Source organism: Alligator mississippiensis, chromosome 4, assembly GCF_030867095.1.
Source record: "Alligator mississippiensis isolate rAllMis1 chromosome 4, rAllMis1, whole genome shotgun sequence".
Taxonomy (NCBI): Eukaryota; Metazoa; Chordata; order Crocodylia; family Alligatoridae; genus Alligator; species Alligator mississippiensis.
Window position 1 is genome coordinate 2,802,101 of NC_081827.1, and position 11,081 is coordinate 2,813,181.

The 11,081-nt window shown below is 64.4% G+C and overlaps 1 protein-coding gene across 3 annotated transcripts; it reads right to left on the reverse strand.

The window, feature by feature from the left end:
* Window positions 1-1,845: 1,845 nt before the first annotated feature.
* LOC109280625 (uncharacterized) lies at window positions 1,846-9,533 on the reverse strand. Of its 3 annotated transcripts, XM_059725642.1 has the most exons (10): window positions 8,167-8,249; window positions 7,423-7,646; window positions 6,789-7,118; window positions 6,050-6,349; window positions 5,526-5,630; window positions 4,915-5,289; window positions 4,372-4,683; window positions 3,878-4,240; window positions 2,859-3,218; window positions 1,846-2,375 (listed from the first exon to the last, which is right to left on the reverse strand). In XM_059725642.1, exons 2-10 carry the CDS (start codon window positions 7,502-7,504, stop codon window positions 2,341-2,343), a joined length of 2,262 nt encoding a protein of 753 aa, XP_059581625.1. In that variant the 5' UTR covers window positions 7,505-7,646; window positions 8,167-8,249; the 3' UTR covers window positions 1,846-2,340. The 3 variants fall into 3 exon arrangements, with proteins under 3 accessions (XP_059581625.1, XP_059581623.1, XP_059581624.1); XM_059725640.1 differs by lacking the exon at window positions 7,423-7,646 and having other exon boundaries at window positions 8,167-9,533; XM_059725641.1 differs by lacking the exon at window positions 8,167-8,249 and having other exon boundaries at window positions 7,423-7,728.
* Between the last annotated feature and the right edge of the window lie 1,548 nt (window positions 9,534-11,081).

Sequence of the window (11,081 nt, forward strand, 5' to 3'; positions counted from 1 at the left end):
TCTGCCTGCAGTTGCCCCAGGACCATCTCAGGGGTGCCCCATTTCTCCTCCCTGAGCACGCTGCGCACATTCACTGAGGCTATCGGGACCCCCACGAGTAGACGTGTGCTGGGGGATTGCGTCTGGAGCTCTCTCATGTTCACTGATTGCGTTTAGCGGTTCTGAGGCTTATTTCCTCCCTGCCCTGTCTGTGCCCTCCATTTCCACAGCTCTTTTTGGGCACTGTTGCATGTCGTGCCATGGACTCTGCTCGAGAGGACCTGCCTCTCTTCCTTTGGGGGATGCACCCAGGGGTCCTGGTCCTCCTCGAGGGGTCTGGTGATTCCCCCTCTCCTGCCTGGACTTCCATATCAGGGCCTTCACTCCCTTCCTCCTCTTCTGGGGTACTACTGAGGTTCCCTCTTGGGAGTTTTGGGTCTCCCTTTCTCTTTGCTCCTTTTCTATCTGTTCCATCTCTTCAGTCAGTTCATCCTCCCCCATCTGTTTGCTCAGTCTCTCGATCATTTTTTCCAAAGCTGGAGCTCTCTCCATCTTGCTGCTGGGTTTGATTTGCTGGGGGCTGGTCGAACCAAGCCTCAGGGTTTGCAACAACCCACCCCACCTGGCCTCGCTCAAGGGAGTGGGGAGGAAGAAATGGTTATTGTGACTGCAGCAGGGACCAATGATCAGTGCTAGGTGGGACAGCCACCTTCTAGACCATGGTCTCCACTCGGGGGACGTTGGATGATCCCGTGCCACGTGTCTCTGTGCAGGTGGCTTTGGCCGTGTCCTCTCCATCCTCCACTGCTGATTTCTCATAGTCGGTGTGGACTTCTCTCAGAGCCAGTTTCACGCAGCCTACCACCTCTACGTCCGTGCGGCTGCACAACAGGAGGTTCCTGGCCTTTCACCGGGAGCTCCTGATGCAGGATGCGAACTGGTTGAACCGGGGTGACGGGCTCCCCTGGTGTTTGGCGAGGTGCCCGTACAGTGCCACTTCTCTGGTCAGCCGGCTGACACCCGTCACCGCTTCACAGAGCTGCGTCACCCTTGTCCATACCTCCTTGGTGTGGGTGCAGAGCCCAAGGAGGGGGTCGACCATCTTGGTGGCTCCACAGCAGTTGGACCACGGGCAGCTGGGTCGGGCAGGGGGGAGACCAGTGCGGTTTCCAGAAGCACCAGTAACACCGCCGTCTTCACTAGCGAGACTGACGCCACCTCCTATACCTGCGTGTGCGCCAGGGCTCTCTATCGACCCCCTATTCCAGCACAGGACATTCAGATCATCCATGAAGGCCGGGACATGGGTCTCTCGGGTGCTGCTGCCCAGGATGTGGACTCCGCAGATCCCTGGGTCCTGCCCCAGGCGCTGAGCCAAGGGCTTGATGGCGCAGATGAACAGGATCGGGGAAAGCAGGCAGCCCTGCCGGACCCCCAACTCCACCACGATCTGGGTGCTCAGGAAACGGTTGATCTGCATTTTGCTGCTCACTTCCATGTAGAGGGTCCTGATCCAGGCCACGAAGGTCGGGGGGACTCCCATCCGCTCCAGCGACTGGAACAGGAACCGGTGGGACGCTCTGTCGTAGGCCTTCTCCAGGGCCAGGTTTAGGATGACAACGCTCTGCCTCCTCTCCCTCTCCAGCTGGAGCACGTCTCTCAGTGCAAAAGGTGAAAGATTTGTACGCTCGGAGGAGAAACCACATCTCCAGGTGCACTGCATCCCGGGTATGCCAATAAGCCCAGAGCCCCCCCCAGGGAGCCTATCCACGGGATTTACCGTGCAGTGGACTAATCTGCTGTGCAGTACGATAACGCTGGGTGCGTCCACACGAGATTGCAATGAGATTAGGGAAGGGCGGTGAGTGGGTGTGCCAGGGTGCAGGTGTATTTATTGTAACATGTGCTAGGAGTGTGTCTATAACTAAATATATATTTTATGTACCCCTGGGTGGCTCCGTACAGAGGCTCTGGAGGCGTCAGCCCTGTTCAGCCTGCTTCCAAATCCACTCAGGGAAGCGGGCGATCCTCAGCGCTGTCATCTTTACTCTGGCAGCCCGGGGGCCACGTGGGGCTGGGTCCCCAGGGACAGAGAGCGAGAGACAACCCACACCGCGGCTCCCACCCAGCCCCACCGCACAGCCCACACGTGGAGGGAGGGAAGCAGGAGCAGCCACCACCAGCAGAGGCCTGGGGACGACATAGCCACGGCCCAGCCACAAGCCACAAGCCCTGCATCCCAGCCCCATCCCAATCCCCCAGCCCAGCCCCGCGGTGGGCGCCGTCCCTGGTGCTCCCTGGGTCGGGGCAGGGATGTGGCACTGGTGACACTGCCTCTGTCTTCGGCCGCCTCCTCCCTCCTCAAGTGTTCGAGGCTTTGGTGGACTCTGAATGACCTAGAAAACAAGTGGGACGAGCCTGTGACTTGCCATCCTGGGTGTGCGGGTCCAGTCCCTGACAGAACTGGAGCATCTGGACATCTCCATGCCCGGGGCAGGGTGGCAGGCTGCACCCACCTGCGGGGGCACGGGTCGGGGGTGGGGGGAGTGTAGGTGCCAGGCTGAAGCCGGCTCCTCGGGACGTGGGGTCTGCAGGTGGGAGATGGGGTTGGAGCTGGGGGAGTCGGTTTGGGGTTGGGAGTGTCCCCTGACACACACCTCACCGTCTGTGACTCTGGGCCATGCCATGAGCCCACTTTCCCTTCACGCAGAGAGCACTCGGTGTCGTCCCCTACCCTCCTGCGGTGACCCAGGAGGGTGACCCAAATTGCCCAGAAATCACCCCCTGCAGCTCACTAGCAGTGTGGAGGGGGAGCACAGCAGCCCCCGGGTGTCACCACCGCAGACTTACCCCGCTCTGCCCGGCCCACGCGTTCCTACCTTGGACCCGCAGCCGCCCACTGGACCTGGACTCGGGCTCCTTCAGGGCCTCGTGCTGCACGCGGCACAGGTACTCCACCCCGTCGTCCTCGGGCCCCGCGGGGGGGAGGCGCAGCTCGGACTCCACGCTGTAGGACTTCCCGTCCGGCGCCCAAGTAGGGGCAGGGGTGTGCATCCTGTGGGGGTCTGAGCTCTCCAGGGGCCTGGGCGCCTTCTCTCCCGTGCCCTTTCGCAGCCACGTCACCGCCAGCTGCCCGGGGTAAAACCCCGAGATGAGGCACCGCAGGGTCTCCGGCTGCCCCGGGACCAGGGCCTGCGGGTGGGAGACCTCCCCCAGGTGCGGAGGGCGCGGACGGCAGGCTGCAACAGGTGGAAGCAGCGTGTCAGCGAGATGCCCCTGTCCCCGGGCACCAGACACATGCCCACCAATGCCCTGGGCAGCCTGAGCCCAGCTCCTGGCAGCCTCTGCTGTGGGCTCCCCTCGCCCTGCCAGTGCGGCCCCAAACGCGCCCTGGGGGGGGCAGGGGCTGGCTGCGCTCGGGGCAAAGGGACTTCACCCCCACACGCTGAACTGCCCCCTCTTCCACACCTGCACCTTCCTCCCCACGGGATTGGGCCAGGCTGCCCCAGGGCTGCACACCCGCCCCAGCCCAAGCCCCCAGATGCTCCTACACCCACACCTGGGGACCAGCGGGACTGGGATTACCCCATGGGGCAGAGAAGAGGGGAGACAGGAGCAGGGCCACGGGAAGGAGCAGGCTGCCCAGGCACTGCCCCAGGGCTGCATCTTTCCCCCTGTCCTGCCAGAGTCCTTGTCCCTGGGGCTGAACTGGATTCCCGGGGAGGGCCTGGAGTGAGGGGTCAGGCAGGGCCGGGGGTCACAGCCCCTCTGGGCTGGGCCGGGCGACAGGCGGGTCTGCTCCGCTATGGACCCCCCACGACCAGGACCAGAGCGGGGCCCACGACAAGGCCCCTTATCCCAGAACGGCCGCCGGGCCTGTCCCGTCCCCACCGCTTACCAGTGCTCCTCTCGATGGGGGTCTCCAGGGCAAGGTGTCCCACACGGCAGCTGTACTCTTTTTCCTTCTTTGGTGACAAATGGATGTGTGACTTCAGGTTCTCTGGTGACAAACGGATGAGTCTGGTCTCCTGCTGGAAGCTCTTCCCGTCCCGTGCCAGGACGGCCGTGCCGGGCTCCACCCTGCACTCAGCCGAGTCCCGCAGGATCACAGCAGTGTCCTCCCCCTTGCCCCTCCGCAGCCAGGTCACGCTCAGCTCCCCCGGGAAATGCCCTGTGATGCGGCAGCTCAGGGTGACTCCCTTCCCCGTGGGCATGGACTCAGTCCGGGAGATTTCGGACACGTCCGGGGGCCGCAGGAGACCTGGGGAAGGGAACAGGCAGAGGCAGGGACAGGCCCCGTCAGGGGAGCCGCGGCCTGGCAGGGGCTGCTCCCCGGCCCCTCACACACCACACAGACCCAACACCCCTGCAGCGGGGCTGGGACCCCCTCACCCGCGGCCCTCAGGCTGAGCTCTCTCTCGCTCGCGGGCTCTCCGGGGCCGTGCTGGACGCACACTCGCACTCGCAGCTCCGGCCGGGTCAGGCTCCGGCTGGGCACTCTCCAGACGCTCGTCGCGGTGAACGTGCCGTCCGCGTTCTTGTCTATCTGCGTGGGGTCTTCCCTCCAGCTCCCGGCCCCGTCCCAGCCCCACTGGATCGGGGGCACCTCCCTGGGGTAGAAGTTGTGGAGCTGGACAGTAAATGGCACCTTGTCACGGGGGTCCCACTCTGGCAACACCTGGATCTCAGACACCTGCGGCCGGGCTGGAGGGGACAGTGGGGGGAGGGGGGACGGGGTTAGTGTGAGGGACTGATGGGATCCTGCATGTGGGTGATGGATGGTTGCACCATCCTGTTAGCTAGGTGAGGGAGGCTGGGGCAGTGAACACTGGGCGAGGTCCACCCCCAACAGCTGACCAGTCCCCAGCCCCATCCCCCTGACAGAATCAGGCCCTGGCTGCACCGGGAGGTGGTATCGGGGCGCTGGGCACTCACCCCACACCCGGATCTCCGGGGACACTCTCTCCTCTCTGATCCGTTTGGCCTCGTGGAGGAAGACGCACCGGACCCGCGCCCCGTCGTCCTGCAGTGTGGGGGTGAAGGTCAGGGAGGACGTGAGGCGGGTCCCAGCTCTCTCCTCGGTCACTCTCCAGCCCGGGGGGAGGGCGGGGAACAGCGGCTGGTGCTCGGGGCTCTCCTGGTCCCCAGCGCTCTCAGGCACCGTCCTGTCCTCGCTGTGGATCCTCTCCCATGTCACGGCCACGTCCTCGGGGAACGTCCCCTCCATGGAGCAGTGCAGGGTCACCTCCTGGCCCAGCAGGCACCGCTCCGGCACCTGCACGTCTGGGACATTGTAGGAGACCGCCCAGCCTGGGGGCCAAGCAACCAACACACAGGACACGGGTCAGTCTGGGATCATCCTGGGGACGTGTCCAGTCTGAGCCCTGGGCAGGGAACCACAGGATGAAACCTGCCTGGGGAGAGGCACTCCCTCCTGTGGAAATGGCCTCTCCAGCACCAGGTGTCCTTGGTCCTTCACTGCCACCTCCCCGCTCTCTGGTCCATCCCCTCCCTCTGTGCCCCTGCACCCCAACTTCCTGCTCTACCTTTTTTTCTCCTCCTCCAGAAGTAAATGGCTGCAGCGGCCGCAGCTCCTGCTCCGAGCAGGATGCCCAGGACGGCTCCAACCATGGCACCGGTCTGATCCCCTGCTGCGCTCAGTCGCCAGAGGAGAGAACAAGACAGAGCTCAGCTCACAGCATCACTCTGAAGGGAGCAGGGTCTTGCCCAAGACCCCCAAGCCAGCCCCAACCTGGGATCGCCTCCTTCCCTCCAGCTGCAGGTCTGGCATCCTTTGTGCCCCAGCTGCTGCCCTCGCAGTCATGGGCAAGGGTTTGCTCTGGGATGCTGGGGATCCTTGGGGCCACCCATGCACCAGGAATGCAGGGGCCTGGATGCAGTAGCCCAGGATGCCCCTCCAGGCTAGTGTCCTAATGGTTTTTCTTGCTCCAGGTCCTCCAGGAGGGAAGGAGTGTTACCGCTGCCCAATGCAGCCCCAGACCATGCTGATCTGCAGCTCAGCACCACCTGCAGCTCTGTACTACCTTGGGGAGGGGACAAGGGAACTCACCTCGGATGTCCAGGGGGACGTCCTGCTGTATGGGTTGCTCCAGAGCATCGTGGCGGACGCGGCAGGAGAAGATGCTGCTGGCGTCACTGTGGGTGGGGGTGAAGGTGTAGGTCAGGGTGAGGTTGAAGGTCCCGTCCGTGTTCCTGTGGGGGCTGGAGCGGGTGGAGCCCTTCAGGACCTGCCCGTCTCTCATCCACACCACGTCCACGTCCTCGGGGAAGAACCGCCCCACGTGGCACAGGAGGGAGGTCTCAGCATCGGCCACGACTGGTTTTCTTGGGATGGAGATCGTTGGGGCAGCTGGAAAATAGAGAGTCAGTGCACTGTGTGCAACCCAGGGTGGGGCATGTGTCCTCCCACCGTCTGGGTCAGGATGGCACTGACACACTGAGGCCACGTGAGGCCTGGGCCCTGTGGCAGCCCCGATGCTTAATGGACAGACCCCCAGGCAGACGTCACTGCCGTTTGGATACCACTGCCCGTGCCAGCACTGTACACCAGGCTGTCTGCCCATTGCATAAGGCTTCCCACTGCTCCTGGGGCGAGGGCAATGGCCCTGCCTGTGGCTGGTGCTGGACATGACCACAGGAAAGAGTCCTTCGGGGCCTGCAGAGCATTGCTCATTCACCACCTCGCTTGTACGTGGCGCAGGTTTGTGGTTTTGTCTCCTCCACTCACCCGCCCACATCCAGCCTCAGCCTGGCCACAGCTACCCCATGGGCACCTCTCCGGTCCTCACCGAGCAGGTGCAGGGTGGTGTTCCCCTGGCGCTGCTGTGTCCCGTACCCCACAACACACCGGTACAAGCCCTCATCTGACACAGTCGCCACGGCCAGAGACAGGGAGGCGTCTCCGCTCTCCAGCTCCTTCTCCGATGGCAGGCTGGCTCCAGGCTGGTCCTGGCTCCTGCCCAGCTCGTACCAGGCCAACTTCTGCTCCCAGAAATACCACGTCACCCGCAGGAAGTCCAGGGCCACCAGCCCCCCGACATCGAATCGGCACTGCAGCAGGGCCCCCGAGCCCACGCGGGCCGTGGAGGAGGGCGCCGTGGTCACCTGCAGCTGGGAACCTGCCCGGGGAGAGGAAGCAGCCATGAGACCCCGCAGGGCTGGGCCGGCGCAGGGGAGAGGCTGCCCAGGACGGCACAGCCCACTGCAGGGACCTGGTGTAGGGAGATGGGGATGGGGGGCAGGGGCCTGCTGCACTTGGGGCGATGGGACTTCACCCCCACACGCTGAACTGCCCCCTCTCCCTCACCCGCACGGTCCCCCCACGGGGTTTGGCCAGGCTGCCCCAGGGCTGCACAACCACCCCGCCCCAGCCCCCGGCTGCCCCCACACCCGCACCAGGGGAGCAGCGGGACTGGGACTTACCCTGAGGGGCAGGGAAGAGGGGAGAAAGGAGCAGGCCCACGGGAAGTAGTAGGGTGCCCAGGCGCTGCACCCAGGGCGGCATCTTTCCCTCCGTCCTGCCTTAGTCCTTGTCCCGGATGGAAAAACGGATTTCCAGCAGCTGCTCTCTGCTTTCGGTTTCACTTGGGAAGGAGCCAGGCCCCAGGCTGGGATCAACAGGAAAAGGCTCCATCCTGTGCCAGGAGCTGAAAAGGCCAAGCCCAGCTCTTGCTCTTCCCCACGGCCCAGTGGCTTTGAGGAGCAGAGGGGAGAGTCAGCCCGGGGCTTCCCGTGTCCCGTGTGTGGGGCTCTGGGGATCCCAGCCCCTCCTGCTCCCTGCCCGGGGTCTGCTCCCAGGGCCCCAGTGCTCCCGACAGCCCAGACCCGCAGCCCCGGGCAGGGAATGGTGCACAGCTGGAGGGGCCGTATGCGCTTTGGGGTCCAGTCCATCAGCTCCTCCAGGTCTCAGTGTCCCGGGATGCCTGGCCACCACGGAGGGGGTGTCCCCTGTTTCTGCTGGTCTCCACACCCCTCCACGCTCTTGTACAGCCCACATCTGATACGGCTGCCCTGGGCTGCACCAGGAGCAAACACGGGGCCACCGGGATTTCTGTATCAGGCGTGTTCACGAGGCGGCACCCACCTGCCCCTGCACCGGGGTCGAACACGGCCACCACAGCCTGGCCCTGCCACCCCTCGCCCAGCAGAGCAGGGGTTGGCACTTACCTGCTGTCCCCAGGAAGAGCAGAGGCAGGAGCAGGCCCCCGAGGCGCAGGGCCCAGGCATCCGTCTGTCCCCCCACAGTCGCCATCTCCTCTCCTGCGAGGCAGCGTGGATCCCTGGGCCTTGCCTTTGTACTTCCCTGTCGCAGGGAGGGGCTGGGAGAAGGGGCCAAGGTGCAGCGCGAAGTTGGACTTCACATGGGTGTGTTGTTTGCTTGGCTGTTCCCTGGTAAAAGTGGGGTTTATTTGGGTGGTTTTGTTGTGCCGGGACACGGCGAGTGTCCCAATGCCGAGGGCTGCGTGTGTCCTGGTGCCAGGGCCCCCTGCTCCTGTGCGAAGTGGCCGTGCAGCTGGAGGCAGGCTGCAGGGAGCCAGGGGCACCGGGGCGCAGGTGGGAGCTGCCTGGGTGAGCGGAGCCAGGGGCTGCCCCGGCCGGGCTGGTGCTGCGGGACCCTGCACCCCTGGGCCCTGGGCAGAGAGGAGTGGGGCACTGCCAGGGGCTGGGCTGGGCAGAGACGCGCAGCCTTTGGGCACGGGGCCGTCGGGCTGTGGCTGCAGCAGGGCAAGGAGCACCTGGATCTGGATGTGGGATGGATTCAGGACAGCCCAGGAGAGGGGTGTGGGGACACAGACATGTGCAAACACACACACACATACTGCCCGATCACTACCTCTCTCTCTCACACACACTCACAGTGCCTGGTCTCTCTCATTCATACACCCCCAAACACACATGCACAAAGTGACTGAACACACACATACACACAGAGACACACACACACTGCCGGATCATTGTCTCTCACACACATTGTGTAATGTCTCTTATACACACAAGCACACACTGAGTGCCTGAACTCGCACACGCACAGTGCCTGAAGTCATACAGTGCCTAATCATACATGTGCACGCACACTGCCTGATGTGATCACACACACACAGAATGCCTAGTCTCTCTCTCTCTCTCAAACACCCCCCCCACATCCTGATCTCTCATTCACACACACTGATGCGTGCACACAAGCACAGAGCCAGATCTCACACAGACACCCAGGGCCTGATCTCTCCCATTCACACACACTCGTGCATATACAGGCACAGAGTGCCTGGTCACACACATACACACTGCCTTATCTCTCACTCACACGTTCTCAGTCTCGCAACCACACACATGCACAGAGTGCCAGATTTTAGCTACACACACACACACACACACACTGCCTGATCTTACACACACACACAATCAAGCATAACACACAGTGCTTGATTTTTCTCATACACACACACGTGCACCCACACACACACTCCCCCCGAGTACAGCATGGCTCAAAATGACATGTTCCCTTTTATATTGTTGGGGGGCGCTAGGGGGTGGGGGTTGTGGGGGGCTGTGTGTACGGCCTGTGGGGGTGTGTGGGTGGGTGTGGAGGGAGAAGGTGTGTGGGGCAGTGTCACTCTGCATGTAGAGGCCCCCCTACGAACCCCCCTCTCACACCCAGCCCCCACATTGCTCACGGCCTGCGGCAGGTGGACCCCACCGGCGAGCAATCCCGGGACCGCTGGCCTGCACGTGGCCGGGCCCTGGCTCCATGGCACGAGGCTCACATGCACATCCTGGCTGTCTGCCCAGCCCCGTGCGGTACAGCTGGTGGTGCAGGCCCTGGGGCTGCGTCGTGGTGGTGGGAGAGGGCGAAGCAGTTCCGGCTCCATGGTGCGGGCTCACGTGCAGATCCCGGGGTGTCTACCCGAGCCCCGTGCCGTGCACCCGGGGTGCGGATCCTGGGGCTCGGATGTGGCGGTGCGAGAGGAGAGGGTCGGTCCCAGCTCCATGGCCTGGAGTCCGCGCCGGTGGGGAGCCGTGGGTGTGCAAGAGGGAGCCGTGGGTGTGCAGGGGCCTGGCCAGCAGGATGTGGCCCATGGCGCTGGGAGCAGCAGCACCGGGACAGGAGGGGTGGGGAGTGCGGGGCACCAGCAGGGCCGGGTTGGGGAGCCCAGGCGGGCTCGGGATGAGGAAGGGGCTGGTGCCGGGTGGGGGCACAGCGGGCACCGGGCACCAGCTCAGTCCCGCGGACGGACGGACGGACGGGCAGACAGACGAGGCGGCGGACTCCGTCCTCGTGTAACATGTGCACGGTGTGATGTCACACGTGGTGTGCACGGGACACGTGCGGAGTGTGGCAGAAGGAGCCGCCTTGCGGAGGCGTGATGACCGCCCGCGGACTACAACTCCCAGAGACCCCCGGGAGCAGGAAGCGGAAGTGAGGCGCGCCCCGCAGAGCCTGGTGCTGGACTGCAGATCCCAGAAGCCCCCGGGGCAGCAGGACCAGGGCGGGGTAGCTCTGAGCCCGGACCGCCTGCGGGCAGAGCTGCCGGACCGGCCCCCCCCCGGCGGCTCTCCCGGTGGCGGCGGCGGCCGGGGCAGCTCTGTGCGGAGGGCGGGGCCGCCGGGTGGGCGGGGCCTTTCTTGCCGGTCTCCGCTCCGCTCCGCCGCCCGCGTCCCGCACGGAGCGAGCGCGGCCGAGGCGCGGGTGCGCCGGGCAGGGCGCCGCACCACCTTCGCTCGAGCTGCGGGCGGGCGTCTTGCCGTGCCCTGTCCGAGGGAGCTTTTTTTTTTCCCCCTTCCCTGGCCCGGGCTTACCCCTGCGGACATCACCTGTCCCAAAACACTCACTTCCTGCAAAACAGCGGACACGTGGTGTGCTCATCGTCACATCGGCTTCTGCCGGTGCTCCTGGAGAGTTCATCCCGTCGCCATGATATCGCCCAGGTCGACCGGGCAGGAGGTCCCTTGTAAATCTGCTAGTAGATATCCATCAGCCTCTGCAACGTGCCGGGAGCATTGCACACCCAAAGGGCACAACGTTAGACTCACGAAGCCCCTTCTTGGTGCAGAAGGGTGTCTTCGCTCTGTGCGCCGGGTGC